This window comes from Aspergillus clavatus, genomic scaffold, assembly GCF_000002715.2.
Source record: "Aspergillus clavatus NRRL 1 1099423829800 genomic scaffold, whole genome shotgun sequence".
Taxonomy (NCBI): domain Eukaryota; kingdom Fungi; phylum Ascomycota; class Eurotiomycetes; order Eurotiales; family Aspergillaceae; genus Aspergillus; species Aspergillus clavatus.
In genome coordinates, this window is record NW_001517099.1 from 270,245 (window position 1) to 287,468 (window position 17,224).

The following is a 17,224-nucleotide window of genomic DNA, read 5'->3' on the forward strand; positions in this document are numbered from 1 at the left end:
AACCAAGGGGCGAACAGGGGGTTTGATTCGGTCCGGTGGCTCAGGCCTCAACTTGGCTCTGTCGCGGCGTCGCCATGCCGCGGAGTTTCACCCCTCCCCCCCACCAGGACGGCACATCCATCTTATTGTGAGGTTGTGACTTGTGAGTGACCTGACGTCTTAATGTCTTATGAACTCCTGGATCAGTCTTCCTCTGGTTCCTATTCCCCATGACCTATTTCAAGGTCAAGTTGGAGAAACCGTAGCAACGCGGGACGGCACGCAAATTGCACAGAACCAGCTTGTTTGTCCATCATTACCCTGTCGGGAAAGACAATAGGGAGCTTGCTCCGGAAACTTGGGTTTTCGAAGGGGACGTTCATTATCTCAACTGGGGCATGAGCTGCCAATTTGGGAGATTGCGTTGCTCTGGCATTGTGGATAGCGGCCGTAGCCCATATTAAATAGATACCTACTGAGTACCGGTATCTGCTTGCTCGGTTGTAGCGTGAAGATAGTAGATATGTAGTTATGTACTTCCATAGTCTCAGGAGCCAGGACTCGCGAGATGTAATGCATCCACTGCATAGACCAGGCGGCTATCTGTCAAATGAACAGCACGATAGCAACTATTGAGAACAAACAATCGAGCTTGTCTAGGGATTTCCCGTATCGCAAGTGGTAAACGTTCGGACGGAGCTTGGGCGCAACCCGAGGAGAGTGAATTCCGAGTCAGGGGTAATCCATGTGATGGTCTCGACGCCTTGCTGCCTGGATCGTCAGGCGGGAATATACTTGATCACGTGCTATTCACCACTGAGCAACCAAGCTATTCGACGGAGTACATGTTCCACGTCCCAACCTCCAAACCTCGAATACACGATAATGTCAATGTTCATCAGGAGCTCCGATCTACTCTGTAGATATCGTTCATTATCTCTCTAGGGAAGTACGGATGATCCAGCTCCTGCAATCACAACTCGTTCAGGTCTCAAGGTTCGAAACCACCGAAAGGCTAAATGAGAAACGGCAATCCCCTAGAATCACACTCATAGAACGCATCCTCGGTGGCGTGTTTCACACCCTCTTTAGTCTCCTCCACCGCCCCATCATGGTATCCCTCTTTCGAGTTTCGACTCCTTGCCTGTGGATTACCTCCTTGACCCTCTTTCTGCCCTACGGTCTACGGAGTATGGATATCGGTAATCGGAGTCTTGAACACAACCCACCGAACGGTGGAAACCGGACTCCCGAACAGTACATTTCTAACGGAGGATCGCGTCATGTCCCAGACAGTTGGAACTTGAATGTCTTGCGTAGATATGCAGATCCTACCTATGCTTCCTCTCCTGAAATCTTAGCCCCTCGTTCTGAGCGAAGTGTCTCCAACTATCTACTCGTTAAATGCAATTTTCGAACATTGGCCGGAATACGTCTCTTTGATTTTGCTGAGACAAGATCACGCGCAATTGTATCGGGCGAGAATCTCGCGGGTTGATCGCCAGGCTTGAACAAAATGAATAATAATGACTCGGCATGAGTATGAGGGATGAGTACGAGCATGACCTATCGCTTGTCCCTCGGTCTGGTTGCATGAAAAGCGCTGCTACGCCCTAGCACTAGGGGTAGGTACCTTCGTCTTCCAGTCGCGGAACATCCACCATACCTTTGTTACATACACAACATCTACACGACTGCATCTCCCTGCATCTTCACATCCACAGGACCGGGGGGGTGCCTGATGGTATCACAGACTAAAGCTGCATGCTCGACTCTACACGTTCGCTCCTCCGCTGCAGCCCCACCAGTGAATCATCCGGGATCTGGCGAGCGAGCTCGACACTTCTGCAGGGGTCAGCATATGTCTCTAGCATCAGACAGAGCCTGTCATCATTGGGCAACCCCGCCGGAGATATGGAAGTGCTTCATGCCGTTCGCGCTGATGGTCGTTTGAAATTGCCCGGATGTGTTTGTCTCGGGGTCCCCCACGGCCCACTGATCGTGCCGCGGCCTGCCTGGATAGGACTCTTCATCAAGCGATCGGCGTGATCCAATTGCAGACATCTAGTGTGTGCCCACTTCGACACTATTCACTTGCGCTCGGAGAGAGGATTTCAGCTGATTGGCTATCAAGCCGTCTTGTTAGCAGCTGCGTTTTGCGAGTACGTCAAGTGTAATTCGCTGGTTCAAGCATACAGGGGCAAGCTGATAGTATGCCGCAAAGATCTTCGAGGCCGCAAACATGAGGCCAATAAATACAGCCTGGAGGCACGAGAGAAGGGAACCAAACATGTCATTTTAAGCTTGCGTGCCAAATGCTTCCTTCCCTGTCCTCAACCTGGGTTCATTCATTAGAGTTCAGCATTATCATAACCTTGAGAAATCTCCCGGGCTCTAGCTTTCTTTCCCACCACAGAAAAGGAGTCAAGATTCGTCCCCTGCTATTTTAGCCAATCCTGCGCTTATGGTGGCATTAATCCCTGCTTCTCCGACCGAGACCAGACCAATGGATCGTGCAACTGCATTTTTGGAAGTGATTTCGCGTTGTTCCTTTTGCATCTCTACTCCCTACGTTCTGCAAGCTCGTGCGAGACAAGATAGACATCAGCAAGCGGACCGGCCACGTTCTATCTTGCGCACGAGTGCTCTTCCCCAATCTTCTGTCATCACTGATCACAAATGGCGATGCGGAGAACGAGTGAGACGTGTGGAGTGGCCGAGTTCAGATGGCACGGACCGGGGACGGAAATTGCTCCTTTAGGATGCGTCTTGGTCGATGATCACTAATGAGAAAGCTCATCGACCCGAATTTTCGCGCGGCTATTCGACCGGTTCCTGAGGATCGTACGGAGTAGCTATTCGGGATGTAATTACCCAATGCGGACATCCCTGACGGAACTTATAGCTTATGCAATGCCCTGGTTGCAGATTGATAGTGACTGCAGATGCCGATCGGGAGCGTACAATGCCTCTTCAGCCTGACTATGAGTTCTGCAGATTTCCCCCCTGACAGCTCCCACTTGGCATGCTGTGCGTGGGCTTGAGTCCTTGCGAGTGCGTCCTGACGGACTTTTCGGGCTGGCTGCCGACCAAACCCTTCACGTATACTTGTCAATCGGTGTGATAGGAAGCAACAAGCTGCATGATTGGGGGGGCTTGTCAAATCTGCAGCTTGCACGGAGGCACTCAGTCACTCACACTAAAGCTACCTTAGTGCGATACCAGACGCGAAATCCGTCCAAGGAACTCCCACAGGAAGCTGCCTTGGCAGAACTGCTTTTTTTTTTTTTTTTTTTTCTGACACCATGCTCTGTACCCCCAAGATGATCTCGTGCGGTGAGACAACAAGGCTTATCAGAGGGGTTTTTCCATCCACTCAGTCGAATCCGTCCCGCTGTCATACTGTCTTGAGTGCGACAGGTCATAATCTAGGCGTACTATGGACTGGGGAGGTATGTCCTCATCGCTTAGCTTGTGGCTGGATTGATCCATGCCGTCGCTTTTTTTTTTTTTTTTTTTTTTGCTTTTTCCTTCTTTCCCCTTCTTTTCCCTTTTTCCGCTGAAATATCAGATGGCTACTGCGCGACCTCAAAATAGAGCCTGACCGTGCTTCTACGTAGTATGTCTTCAAGCTTGGTCATGATAGCCGACACTGGCCCTCTGTGCAGTGTTGATGGTTGACCAGCCGCAGTCGATCACCTACAGGAAACAAACCCATGTCATTCATTGCACAGCATCTCCTGTACTCCGGAGCTGCCATTGCACCCTACAAACAATGCAATACGACTTTTGGTTCCCATCATTAGAAGCACGAGGTCGGAAGAGATTTCTTGAAGAGCAGCTCTACATTGCAGGTTGGGTTGGGCATTGCGCTGGGAAGAGAAATGCATCCCTTGCATTCCCCCAGAGGAATCAGTCATCAGTCATCAGTCATCACCTTATCCTTGTTATTGTTATTGTGTCTATCAAGTGTAAACACCAACCACACGCAGAGGAACATCCTCTGAGTGTCCTGTACTCTGTACTCCTGTGACCATCGCCATCAATCAATCGTCCTCCCGTCACTGCACTCCAGAGACACGCAGAGCGACCCACACCTGTCTCTCAAGCATCTGCATCCCCTATAGCATTATCAAGAAAACACACATTCCAACCATCCTAGCATCCCCCCTCCCTCCCTCCCTATGTCATCCCCAGTAGAACACGAACACGAACACGAACCCGAACCCAACGCGTGCCAACTAGTTCTATAAACAACAACCCCTGGCCTCTGACCTCTGGCCTCTGGTACGCATGGGTGTTTAATCCCCAGCTAATCCCAAGAATTTCAACATCACCCTACCCTGTCCGGCGTATCCCCCCCCTCCAACAAACACGCACAACGACAAAGATGAAGATTCCCATCCTCCTCTCCCTCTCCTCCCTCTCCTCCCTCTCCTCCCTCGCCGTCGCCGTCGCCCTCGCCATCCCTCCCCCCCTGCACGCCCGCCAGGACCCAAAACCCCTCGATCTCGATCTCGACCTCGACCTCGGCCGCGATGTCAAGGGCCTGATCGCGCATTCGCCCGTCAGCGCCGTGGTCGGCATGATCAAGGATGAGGTGAAAAGTAAGTCTTTTTTTTTTTTTTTTTTTTCTTTTCGTTTTGCCTTGTCTCTTGGCGATGGATGTAACTCTGTACGCGATGTTGATGTGGCGGTTTTTTGGGAAGTTACGTCGGCGAGGCCGGAGGTTTGAGTTAAGGGAGTTTTGCCTTTTGGATAGGTCATGGTGGTGGTGGTGGTGATGGGGATGGGTTTATAGAAGATGGATTCTGATATATCAGGGGATAGGATGCTGGCTTGCAGGGGGGGGAAAAAAACCCCCCCTCTATATAAATAAAGATAAGAAATGAAGATGAAGATGAAGATGAAGATGAAGATGAAGATGAAGATGAAGAGATACTCCCCGTCAATACCCTCCTCGACTAGAACATCCCCTCCATGTCGAGATCCAGAAACTCCGGGTTGCCCACCGCCATGTCCGCCGCGTTCAACACATCGTCGATGCTCGTGTCCAGCCCCGTGCCCTGGCCGACCCCGACCCCAACCCCGGAGTCCATGCCCGCAGCCGCCGCCGCCGCCGCCGCATTGTCGATCATCCGATGGATGTTCTCCGCGTCGTCGTCGTCATCGGCGGCGGGGCCGGGCCCGTCCAGCTCCATGGGGCCGGACCCCTCAATGCCCAGCTGCATGTTCTGGATGATGTTGTTGACGTCGAGGTTGGGGACCTGCGATGGCGGGGCGAGGAGGGCGGCGACGCGGCGCGCCAGCCGCACGACGACCTCCGCGCGCAGCGGATCCTTCTCCGCCAGCTTGGGCACGTTCTCGTGCTGCAGCGCCAGCGCGTCGCGGAGCGTGAGCACCGCGCACCGCGGCAGCGCCTCCTTGCTCGGGTCCACCGGGTGGTGACTGTTCTGCTCCACCGCAAAGGCCTCGCTCAGCGGCGCGCACACCAGCGTCGCCGCCAGGTCCAGCGCCAGGTCGCTGCTGCCCGCCTGCGTCTGCGTCTGCGTCTGTGTCTGCAGCTTCACGAGCTCGTCGACCAGGGCTCCAAACACCCGCGCCGCCCCCAGCATCCGGATCCCCGCCACCACCTGCCGGTGCGTGTACGACGGCGGCGCCATGCTGACCTCCGGGTTCGCGCTCCAGAGCACCAGCGCCTGGAACGTGCTGCGGATGCTGCCCAGCAGGCCGCCGCCCGCGTGCGTCGTCCAGCCCTCGAGCTCGGACCGGTGGCAGCTGCCCACCCGCTGGAACGACAGACAGGGCTCGAGCGAGTCCATGATGGGCTTGATGTCGGTGCGCGAGGGGTGGCGCGTGCGCACGTCTTTGAGCTGCTCTTCCAGCATGCGCGCAACGGTGTGCAGCACCGTCCGGTGGATCTCTCTCCCCTCTCCTGAGATTGAGCTCGGGTTCACCAGCGAGTGCAGCGCTTTCAGGGCGATCGAGGGTTCCGGTTCCGTCTCCCAGATATGGTTCCCTAGCCACGTCAAGGCGAAAACAAGTGACGGGAGAAGGAAGGGTTCAAGTAAATCTGATCACGTTAGGACACTGCAGAACTGAGGGGAAAGGAAAGGTAGCGAACGGGCGACCTACATTCAAACCCTCCCTTGAGAGTGTCAAACTCGAGCTTCCCGGTCTCGCACGCCCCCAAGCTTTGACTAAACAGTGTTGCCACAAGCAAGTAGAACTCCTGCGGGCTACATGCCGACATGGTCTCCTCGCTGATTCCCTCGGCAATGAACAAAGCGGCAATCCATGTGCCCAGGTTCTTGTTCTGCTTTTCGTCGAGAGCGTCCAGTTTCTGGCTGCACGACCCGCGTTCCAGCAATTTCAGCACAAACGAATCGTTGCTCGAGATGCCAAGGTCGGCCGGTCTCAGATCAAAGCGGTATTTGAACGCAAGCACCAAGAGGAGAATGCTTCCAAACTCATCGTACACGGGCTGATTTTCTCCCTGGTCTTCGTCCCAATGCCAGGAATCGAGCAGCCCGCACAGTGGTTGCAGCACCTGCTTGGCACTCCGGAAAAGCAGGATCACGTCGAGTGCCTGTGGTCGCCGAGATAACGAATTGCAAATATTCTTCAATGTCACCGTCTCTTTTTGATTACATAGATTATGCATAATCTGATCTGTTAGCCCACGGCCAAACTCACCGAGAAAGAAGAAGACTCACTTCTGTGATTGCGCCGACGATGGCTCCTGCATTGCCCTCCATCGATTCGATCTCGTTGATCAACTGCTCCGCACGCTCTGGGTTGGTATTGATCTGCGACACCAGCTCGTCTTTATTATACCCCACTGGAAGGGCCTGCATGGGGTTCTCGCCCAGCATTCGCTCAATGCTGGATTCGGGAATGAGTTTATGCGAAGCGCAAGCGAAAAGGAATTCTTGTCGCACATCCGACAGGACGGTGTTGCCCTGCATCTCGAACATTTGCGAGAATGACGGGAATGTATTGGGGTCAAGCCGGCCTAATGCCTGGCTGATACACATCTCCATAGGGATAGATACCATGGTAGATGCCAACATTGCGGCAAAGAACGGAGGGAGCTTGTTGACCAGGAACGAACGGAAAAGGAACATGGTCCTACTGGACTCGTTGCGATACATGGCGTTGGAGAGAACGTCGAAGGCGGCGGTGATGATTTCTTCTATCAGGACTTCATAATGTCCCTGCGAACGTCAGCTCGGCTGCTCCCATTTCGTGGTTTTATCGACCTACCCCGTAACGGTTGGCGAGAAAGTTTATCAGCATGCTGTCGTCTACCAAAGGACGTCCCACAAGCTAGAAACCAGTCAGCAGGCCCCAAGAACCAAGGTCTGATTAGAGAATGATACCATTGCATTGATATATACGTAGAGTCCTGCTCTCGAATGGATGACTGGCCCGTCCATGACGGACGCCTCGAATTGAAGAGCATTGACGTTGACATTGTCCATCATCGGAACATTCAATGATTTTGACGACGGCTCTCCATAGAGATGAAATTCTTTTTGTAGTCCATCCAGTCTGTTTCGGAGAGGTAATGATACCTCGACACAGAGCGGGAGATACGCCGAGAGCGCCTGCCCCAGCTTGACCTTGAGCTCTGTTTGTTTCGTTAGTCTGGATCCAGATATCTTGTGGTTACAGTTGAAAATCACCTTCATGAGAATCAGCCGAGAGAACCTCTAGACCCTTCCCAGTACCCGACAAGGCCGCAAGAAGGATCCCCAGTGACTCAAACACTGAGACGACATCCGGAGAACTCATCAGACCACCTGGGTGCTGGCTGTGGTCGAGGTGGCTGTGATGCCAGGCAACCACCGCATGGATCCAGTCAATGATGGAGAAGAAGATGGCGATGGCTTCTGCGATGGTCTTGGGGGTGCCTCCCGTCGAGACGGACAGCATGGCATCTTGAATGACCCGGATATCGGTCATAAGGGTATAGCCCTTGGAGCCCTCTTTAGCTGCGGGGACAAGCGGCTGCGAGTCTTCGTGAATAGATGAGTATTTCAGCAGGGACGTCAACACGGTGGACGTTCGGACCCTGCCCATCCTGCAAAGGCAGTCGATGTAAAGCGGGAGCAGTGGATCCCACTTGATCCGGGACTTGAGCCGAGTCTGCAGCAGGGCATCGAGCAATGCCGTTTCCGTGATTGGGCATTTCTGGAACATCAGCTTCAAGAGACTCTTGAACTCGGTAGCATCGATGCGGTGCATCAGACATTGGTGCAGGAATGTCCCCCATTGGCCGGGGGCTGTCATATTCTGGGGTGTCTCCGTCATCCTGGCTGGAACGCGAACATATCAATGCAACAAGGGGGACTGATGCGTTCAACCGGTTACTTTTTGTGGTCTATCCGTTGGAACATTTTGACCTGGCTGCTTCTGCGGCTCTGGAGTATGAACGGGAAATTGGAGCATCACCATTTGTTTGGCCATGTCAGTAGTCATGTGATTTTGTGGTCAGGGTCACGTGCTATATACACATCCCTTGTCGGGATGTCATACTCTCATACTTCTACGGAAGAGATGCTTGACATGTCAGCATGAAGATGGTCTCCAAAGCTTCGTCTATAGCACGTGTACTCTTTGGGCTTGGAATCAGGCTGAGCATGAGACTAACAGAATTGTCGGTCAATTGTCATCGGTGCCTACATCCGACGTCGCCAAGCTAATATATTTTCTTGAGACAGAGCTTGACGAGGTCTCGACGAGATGTTCAACACAAGAGCGGATTGTTGGTAGCAAACGAGCAAATTCGATCCTTGCACGAACGAGCTGTTCTTGTGGCTCAGCTCCATGCCCAGAAACGCGCAGTGCCTCTTGCACGAAGATAATCCTGGTCTGAACTCCACTGGCTCTCCCTGAATATCACTCTGGACATCATCAACCTCAGAACCGCCTGTTGATCAATCAATGGCATGGGGAGATATCTGATGTCATGGACATCCCAAGTCCATCCAGAAACCCTCAATGGTTACTGATTACGAGTCCTCACAGCGGATAGAACATCAAATCCCTGGAACCGATACAGGCATCACGTCTCCTAGCTCCAAACCGCAAAGAGATGGACAGGGACTCCGAAAAAAACCTCCCAGGGTCGGTCCAGTGTCCACGGGATAGCTCCAGTTCCATATCCACGGCCGAGTCCGTAGTCTGTACTGCCGTATAACCCTATCCCGATAACAAGATCTCGATCAACGACACAGGGACAGGCACAGGCAGAAATAACCACATCAACCAACCAACCCGCGAACACCAACATCAATAATAGACAAAAAGAGCCAGCGATTCCAAACCTAACTCGTGGGAAAAGAAAAAAAAAAAAATCTCCCTTAGCATTACACACACACACAACCAAAGTTCCCCTCCTATCCAATAAGAGCGCAGAACCAGCCATTGCACCAGCAGCTTTGTCTCAGATCCTCTCGGCGCACATAATATCCCATTTTTCCCATCCGGGGGACGCCTGTTTCAGAATCCCCCGTGCCGAGGATTCCTTGCACTCAGTCTGGTCTGGTTTGGGCCTGGGTTTGCGCGGTGGGCTTATGAGGGCTTCGGGACGGAATAAACGGGGTGGAGATGGTGGACTGCGTACTAAGGCACTTTGTAGTATCTACAGATTGGGAAATTATCTACTACGTAGTATTGGATGACTATGAGGATGAGAGTGAAACTGGAGACTGGAGTAGTTTAGGTTAGTTGGTTGGTTGGTTGGTTGGTTGGTTAGTTGGTTTAGGGCGACGATGTGATCTGCATCGTCGTCAGTGACTATGTGGGAACTTTACTATGTAGTTCCAGGCATGGAGTGCTGGATCAGTGAATATGCAGTGAAACCAGTTCTGTTGACTGGGTTGGTAATAGCTACTAGCTACTACTCCTACCTGGCTAGTATTTATCAAGCAATGCCGTTTTAAACCCTTCTTGTTTCTTGCTGAGAGTTGAAACAGAAATTTCCATAATGATAATGATAATGATAATGATAACCACTGTTAAGAATTGCAACTCATTGCAACTGTAAAAAAAAAAACAAAAAAAAACAGCATCTGAAGTACCAGACAAACAAAAACGATGTATTTGCAACACTGGAAGCCCCGCCATTCAGCTACGCCACTTGGGCAGAATCCTCTACTACTACTCGTAAACCCATACGGAGTACATATTACATATTAGGTATGAACTCCGTAGTTAGGTTATACCTAGTAATCTATAAACCTGGACCGTGCCGATGGACTCGAACATGGAGTATTAAACTTTACAGATGCAAGTCGTACTACCGAATTGAATGCTGCGCCTATAATCAGGACAAATACTCCGTTGTTGGTCGATCGAATCAACCCAGGCAGATGTCGTGAACGGCATCTGTGCTACGGGACGATGATTTAGGCTATAGCAAAGGCATGCATGTTGAAAACCAAATGTCTTTCAAGTCGTACTACAGAGTAAGTAGGTTGTATTGTCCACATTAGAAATGCATCGGTCGAATCTCAATTGTACTATCGAAAAGACGATGTTTCTCCACCGCCAACCCAGGGAACCGATAAACGTCACTCTCAGGCGTACTTTTTTTTTTCCTTTTTTTGGGGGGAGCCAAATAGACCAGTGGAGAGTCTTGAAAGCAGACTTGTTTCTGGTCCGCTGCCCTCAAAGTCGGCTCTAGGGAAGTTGCAAACCAAATTTCTTCCTTCCATGTAAAACCATGTCGTATCAGGAGGGGTTTCCGGGACTGTGCCACATCATCGCGCGTAGAGAATGATCGATCGTCCAATCATCCCGCTTTCGCCGCAAAACTTCCCAGCTCAACGACAGCGTAGAGTGCCTCGCTTGCGAAGTTGACTTTAGCCCGGTTAGATAAGCGTGGTGAAGCGTTACATTGTAAAATTATGTCAACAACTCATCTGGGTTCGCTATCGCCTCCAACCGAGGGTAGCGCCCTCAGGGGCCCAATTGCCCTATGGATCGGATCAGCTTTTGAATGTTTTCTCCCCAAATGTCTGTAATATCCATGCCGTCTTTCAAGCGATTAGGTGGATTGCAGCGAAGCATTGTAGATGAAATATGTGCTTCAGATCGTCGCGTATAACCGGTTGTCATGCCAAAGGTCAACTTGAGTAGATCGACATAGAAAAAATCCGGTGGGTGTAACGTAACACCGGCCCAGGGGTAGACTTCCCGTCAAGGAAGAAAGGCTGGTCGAGAATGAGGTTTGGCCTAGCCTCTCGAGCTTCGCGGACGCGACACATGGGAAGAGGAATCTCGAAGAGCCTCAGGAGCGCGGGGCCCCAGCATCCAATCCTCCATGGCGAGCCACTCACTCCAGCTCCTCTCGGCGGCTTCGATTTCGGAATCCAGCGGCCCTTGCAGAGGTCGTAAAAAGGGTATCGTTTCAAAGGGAGGCATATCATAATCGTTTTTCACGGCAGCCCAGCCGCCGCTCTTTGCCGCGAACAGGTAATTGCGACGCTCTTGCTCATGGATCGCGCCTACACCCGCGCTCCAGTCGTCGCCAAAGCAACCATGGAGGACCCCGGGGAAATCCATTCCAGTAGCAACGAGACGTCGGATGTAAGGGATGAGCGAGACAGACGGGGGCGGAAGAGATGATGAAGAGGACGAGGACGACGTCTGCCCAGCAGAAGGCGTGGATGATTCGCTTGACGAAGTAGAAACGGGATGTGGTACTTGTTGGAAGGGTAGACGGATGTTCAAAAAGGCACACAGTGCCTGGACGGAAACGCTATGTTGTGCATGATCCAGGAAGTAACGCTGGCAGTTCTGATAATGCGGGTACCACTCAAAGATGTCTGAGCTGTCATGGCCGGCTGCTTGTGACGCGTCAGACAGTCCGATCATGATGGCCGGGTCGAAATGAGGAGTAGAATCCATTCCGGTTGCAGACGAGCGGCTCGGGTGGTTGAAAGAATTCCTACTGAGAACACAGATCTTAGCTCAATCCCACCGGCAGGCTGCGGGTGATATCTTCCTATCTCTCTTCTCCGAACACGCGCAGAAAGATGTTGGACATCAATGGGGCATTCAAAGAAGCTCTGTGCGGTGAATAAGGGGAATCGAGGATGGGGAATTACTTGTTCCAAAAGACGCTCCTGCCTCTACGGATCAGAAGAGACACCCTTCGTCGAGATGAAGAGGGCGAGGACGAAGAGTGGAACAGGTTCCTGATAGCCAAACCAATGCTTCTACCAGGCGGGGAGTCGTTCAGGGACATCTGCTAGGCGTGCTCCATCTAGAGACAAGACGATGACCGATTCAGACCATGTAGTAAAGAGGAGATTGTCTGGATCGGGATATAGAGGATGAACACAAGCTGTGGTGGAGGGCGGGGAGGTGGGGGGATGTAGAAACGATATCAGCAATGTCTATATAGAAGACGGATCCATTCGGTAACGGAAGAACGAGATTTGCTATTCAAACATCTTCCAGAGGAGACTGCTGTGACGCGAGAGAGAGAGGGAAAGTGAGAGGGAAGGAGAAAAGAAAGGACCGAAATGGAAGACGAGGAGACAGACAGCGAGGGAAAAAAAAGAAGCGGAGCTGGAGTCAAGTGGACTATGTATAAATTGAGTTGCCAGTGACTGACTACTACTACTGCTACTACTACTGACTGACTGACTACCTACCTACCTTAAAAGAGCACGAACGGGTCTATCCGATCAGACACCGATGGTATTAATATCGGACGATGCAGGAATTGGCCCGAGAATTAATAATTCCCAGGAATCGGAGGAAAAATGATCATAATAGGCCTATTGCTATGCGTTCAATGTGTACCTCAATGTGTAGAAGGGAGGTATTTTTTGAACCGAGATACCTAGGTACTCTGGAAAAGGAAAGAGAAAGGAAAATTACCAGAATGAACGAGTACCTTACTAAGGTTACCTTTATCATAACATCAGGCAGTAAGAATCTAATTGTCTTCAGATCTGATTCCAATGGGAAGAGTCACTGGTCAGACTGGGCGTGGAGAGATTCAGATCGATGTGAATCGACGGATGCCAATTGATGGAAGCTGGGCTTATTGGCTTCCTGGCTACTACTACGGAGTACTAGCTAGGTACTAGATAGTAGTGTTACTAACTTACTGGTTACTGCTTAGTGGTTACTATGCCCATACCAGAGACATTTAGCGGATGGCAAAAAAAAAAGCCATGTTCATCGCGTGTCCTTATCCCTGGTGTTGGTGCCTGGTGGATCCCAGAAACTGGCAAGGACTAAAGATTAAGGAGATAATTATAGATCCAGTTGACTTCTGTTCTGGTCGGATGTTCAGATAATCACCATGTGCCCTGGGTTGTACTTACTATGTACTGGTTCTCAAGTGCAGGCATTATCAAGAATTGAGTATGCTACGGTAGATTAAGTCGTGGCTTTGGGATCGCACTTGATCGGCATAGCTTGTTTCAACTTTCGATTACCAGTCAATCAATACCTAACCTACCTACAGTTGTTCCGGTCATGTAATGGGGATTAATGGTTGGACTCCTGAGTCCTGTTCTGTCTCTCTTGCAAATTTACCATCATTGGGTATGAAACAACCAGGGCTAAGATCAATCCATGGATGCGTGTGTACTACTATACGAGCAGTTCCAGAACCAAAGACGTAAAAGATAGAAAATTTCCCTTTTTTTGTCCTGGCCATAGCCTAAGTTGATACCTACCATACCCAGATTTCTCAACTTGGATACGGCCTCAGACCTTGTCAGTGCCAGTACCCAAACTCTCCCCTCTCCCCACTCCCCAGCCTCTGCAGAGCTGAACACAATATTCGCCACATCGTGCACGGTAGTTTAGTCGGGGGCCTGACAGCAAGGGTGAGCGGTGTGCCAATATTGACACTCTTCCAAGTTTACTTCCTGCAATAATGCTTCTAGTATGCATCTTGGCCGGCGACTATCTTTTGATCTATTAGTCCAGACTCGCGACTGGGGAAGGTGTACAATTGTACATACTACATAGTGTGTACTACAAACTGTCTCTTCAACTCCTGCAGCCATGTATGTCCTCACGCCAGAAGAGGTATGCAGTGCGAATTTGATGGCGGTCGACTGCACGCAAGGCGCTGGGTTATTTGCAGGGTCAACCATGCAAGATTGCCGTTGATATATATGCAAGGACCTACGACAGAATTGCTTCGCTATATGCAAGATACATGCAATCAAGATTGACCCTTCCATGGATCTGAAGACTAGGCCAGGCAAGTGGAAGCTATTCGAGGATGGTTCACTTATGTAGCCAGATCATAGCGACTCATTCAGCAACTTATATCCAGATCTTAGGATCGAACATGTAGACCGACTGAATTGGAAACTTGACACAGCGCCACAGCTCCGCAGAGTAGTAGAGTCCCAACTCCCAAGGAAACGCAAAATACAAAACTTACAACACCGCCACCATTGATGTGGCTTGTATTATTCATCATGCAGGATTGGATCTGTCCTGAATCCTGATTCCTGTCCTTCAGCTCCACTAGCCACATTTCGTTTCTGCAAGGTTCAGGGTGGGAGGTCCTAGTATTCCTGCAGACTGCCCGTACCACCAGTTGAGTAAACTAGTGTGATGGAGACGAGCATGCATCTGTCGCTGCTATCGATGCATGTCTGCAGAGGTCGTGAAGTCGACAGAATTGCCCCGACCAGGATACCTTTGCGATACTGATTCAGTCGGGAGGTGCTTCTCCTCCTTACCGTGCGGATGGTGGGTTCAGTAGTTGTCTTGCTCCTCGGAGACACCTAGATACTCACACAGTATCCTCCTACTCAAAGCCCGGGGTATGCGTGGCCGAGATCACCATTGAGTTAGCGGGGTGGTGACGATTTGACAGGTACTACTTGTCAAGCTGGAAGTAGCAAATGCGTCGTTGCAGGATCTTCCAATAGTTTGCCTTCTTCTTCCCTGTAGATATGTAGTACATCGATATGTACGTAGGCAAGCTACTCGTTCTAGTTCACATGGCTGTGGGCCAGGGCTTAAGCACTTCCCGGTTGGAGGGAACGCCACGGATACTTCAGCCTTATTTTGGGGATCACCTTTTGTTCGAACTACTCGACTGGCTATTTTGAGTTTGAACTTGGAGGGGTGATTGTAGTGCCTTGATTCCAGGAAGATTCCAGGAATAGATAGACATGTTACAAGTGGTGTACATCAAACTCTCTCTCTCTCTCTCTCTCTTTCTGTCTTTCTCTCTTCCCCCCCCCCCTACATGAATATCTCACTCTACCACTTCACCGAACGAATCTACCTACATGAATCCTCCTACCAAAAAGCAAACCCCAATCAAGTGCTAATGCCGATCATAATCCGATACGTCGAATGCGAACCGTTCAGTCCCTGCTTAACTGATTGCTCAAAACCCCCCTTACTTTGCTGATATTCCCTGACAGCGCTCTGAGGAACAAGCGTTGAAACTCGAGGTATGGAGTCCTTCTTCGACCCTGTTGCCTGGGTCGATGCTGGCATGCTGCATTAGACAAGAGCTTGGCAAGTGATCTTCCAGTCAGACGAGCGGGGTGGGGACGGCGGTCCAGCTGTGCTAGTGGAGGTTGGATCGTCGGATTTTGTGCGAGACTCAAGTCCACAGTCCTAGTCTACAGTGTGTACTGCCGGCACTGGATATTAGATATAGACAGTAGTGTGTGTGTTTGGTAGTAGTGACCGTTGAATTCAGATCAAGGTGTCGACTGGATGAATGACTTTTGTCATTAGTAGTTGCTGGCTTTCACTTGGCACTTTCATCCATTTTTTCTAGGATTACCATTCAGGATATTGCGCGACATGATTAGTGAAACAGGAAGATTCAACTTCACTTGAATTGGTCAAAAATCGAGAGAAGATGGAAGATGGACTGTTGATATGAAAGTCTGCTAGTCTCCAGTCCCGAGTCCCGCGGGACAGCGATATCGCTCCCCTCGCCACCAAAAGAAAATACAGCAAATCCATTATCAATGCCGGGTTGTCAACTGGCTGATAGGCGATCCCGTCTGGCTGGCCGCTGCTAGAGTAAGCGAATCGTTCGTGCCTGAAATGCGCGCCCGCAGGTTCAGGCCACCTATGATTTGATCCTTCCACCACGCTTCCACCACCTCACCAACCAATCATGAGTTGATAATCGTCCTTTCTTGGCGCTAGGACGGTCCGACTTAGCCGAGCGGGCAGTACTCCGTAGTCCGTACAGACTCCAGGCACTGCACTTAGGCGCCGAAGAGGTTAGGAGCTCAGAGCTAAGCAGTACTCCCGAACAGCGGACATTCTCGGTGTCTCCGTCCCCAGGTATTGCTAGTTGCCTACTTTGCTTCTTCGGGGTGCATGCCCAATTGCCTATGTTTCCGGGCGCAGTCACAGTCACAGTCACAGTCACTCCGTGTCGTATTTCATTTATCCGCCCCAGGCGATCCTGCGAAAAAGAAGGGGGGAAGGGGGGTCAGAGCTCAGCCGCTAGAAATGGGGGAGACTTTATAATTCTGACTTTCTACGGAATGGAGTACCTATCTCCGAGGACTCTGTTTCTGGCACACTGGGACTTGGGGAGGCTTGGTTGGAGGGCAGAAGCTACGGTTCTGAAGTTTGTGAAAGGGTGTGTGTAGTGGTTTACTCGTATTCCATAATCTCGTAGCATGAAAGGATGGAGGGCTGGATGGATGGCTGTACCTGTCGCATGATCATTGCAGTCAACAAATTCAACACGGACTGTTTTGCGACCCCGGCGACCTGCAGGACATCCGTCCAACCCCACGGGATGCGGATAATCCATGCTTCTCAGGACCAAATGTCAGTCCTTGACTCTGGGGGCTTCACCGGTGGACCGGGGAATCCCGATCCCAAGTGTCCACACTCCACTCTGGAGTGCTTGACTCCGGGTTTAGTTTCATTTTGTTGATGGCCGACGTGCCGCTGTCCTTACCTATACTGCTGAGACTACGGAGTATATGCTACCTGCTATATGCTAGGACAGGGGTGGTTCAGACTTTCCGGAGGACATCGGGGAGGATCCTGTCCTGGGTTCGAGTCACCCCATCTCATCCCCTGATTCTACTCCGGACAGAGGATGCGAGAACAAGTCGCGTAGAGAGAGTTCTACGGAGGAGTATTGGGTTAATTGATTGACGAAAATGGCTAGTGGGATGAAGAGATCAGATAAGACTTGGTCGATGGAGACCAGTGGAGCAGGCCGACACCCATTTCAATTGGATTGGGTTGG

The 17,224-nt window shown here is 51.0% G+C and overlaps 4 protein-coding genes across 4 annotated transcripts, besides 14 other annotated features; 1 reads left to right on the top strand and 3 right to left on the bottom strand.

The window, feature by feature from the left end:
• The first annotated feature begins 3,256 nt into the window (after positions 1-3,256).
• Positions 3,257-3,276: a microsatellite.
• Positions 3,277-3,890: 614 nt separating this feature from the next.
• Positions 3,891-3,914: a microsatellite.
• A 455-nt stretch (positions 3,915-4,369) lies between these two features.
• Positions 4,370-4,794, top strand: ACLA_045860 (uncharacterized protein; the record flags this gene model as incomplete). The annotated part of the gene is made up of 2 exons (XM_001271546.1): positions 4,370-4,586; positions 4,742-4,794. 2 exons carry the CDS (start codon positions 4,370-4,372, stop codon positions 4,792-4,794), a joined length of 270 nt encoding a protein of 89 aa, XP_001271547.1.
• Positions 4,385-4,419: a microsatellite.
• Positions 4,390-4,422: a microsatellite.
• Positions 4,594-4,618: a microsatellite.
• Positions 4,741-4,772: a microsatellite.
• A 73-nt stretch (positions 4,795-4,867) lies between the features above and the next one.
• Positions 4,868-4,915: a microsatellite.
• A 28-nt stretch (positions 4,916-4,943) lies between these two features.
• On the bottom strand, positions 4,944-8,295 carry nut1 (putative RNA polymerase II mediator complex subunit Nut1; the record flags this gene model as incomplete). Its single annotated transcript, XM_001271547.1, has 6 exons — positions 4,944-6,052; positions 6,115-6,646; positions 6,696-7,196; positions 7,246-7,308; positions 7,362-7,612; positions 7,668-8,295. 6 exons carry the CDS (start codon positions 8,293-8,295, stop codon positions 4,944-4,946), a joined length of 3,084 nt encoding a protein of 1,027 aa, XP_001271548.1.
• Positions 5,081-5,105: a microsatellite.
• A 1,413-nt stretch (positions 8,296-9,708) lies between the features above and the next one.
• Positions 9,709-9,747: a microsatellite.
• Positions 9,709-9,748: a microsatellite.
• A 222-nt stretch (positions 9,749-9,970) lies between these two features.
• Positions 9,971-9,997: a microsatellite.
• Positions 9,998-11,223: 1,226 nt separating this feature from the next.
• ACLA_045880 (uncharacterized protein) lies at positions 11,224-11,898 on the bottom strand (the record flags this gene model as incomplete). The annotated part of the gene is made up of 1 exon (XM_001271548.1): positions 11,224-11,898. The coding sequence occupies one exon, from the start codon at positions 11,896-11,898 to the stop codon at positions 11,224-11,226; it is 675 nt and encodes a 224-aa protein (XP_001271549.1).
• Positions 11,899-12,608: 710 nt separating this feature from the next.
• Positions 12,609-12,632: a microsatellite.
• Positions 12,633-14,854: 2,222 nt separating this feature from the next.
• ACLA_045890 (uncharacterized protein) lies at positions 14,855-15,486 on the bottom strand (the record flags this gene model as incomplete). Its single annotated transcript, XM_001271549.1, has 2 exons — positions 14,855-14,922; positions 15,390-15,486. 2 exons carry the CDS (start codon positions 15,484-15,486, stop codon positions 14,855-14,857), a joined length of 165 nt encoding a protein of 54 aa, XP_001271550.1.
• Positions 15,177-15,214: a microsatellite.
• An 873-nt stretch (positions 15,487-16,359) lies between the features above and the next one.
• Positions 16,360-16,383: a microsatellite.
• The last annotated feature ends 841 nt before the right edge of the window (positions 16,384-17,224 follow it).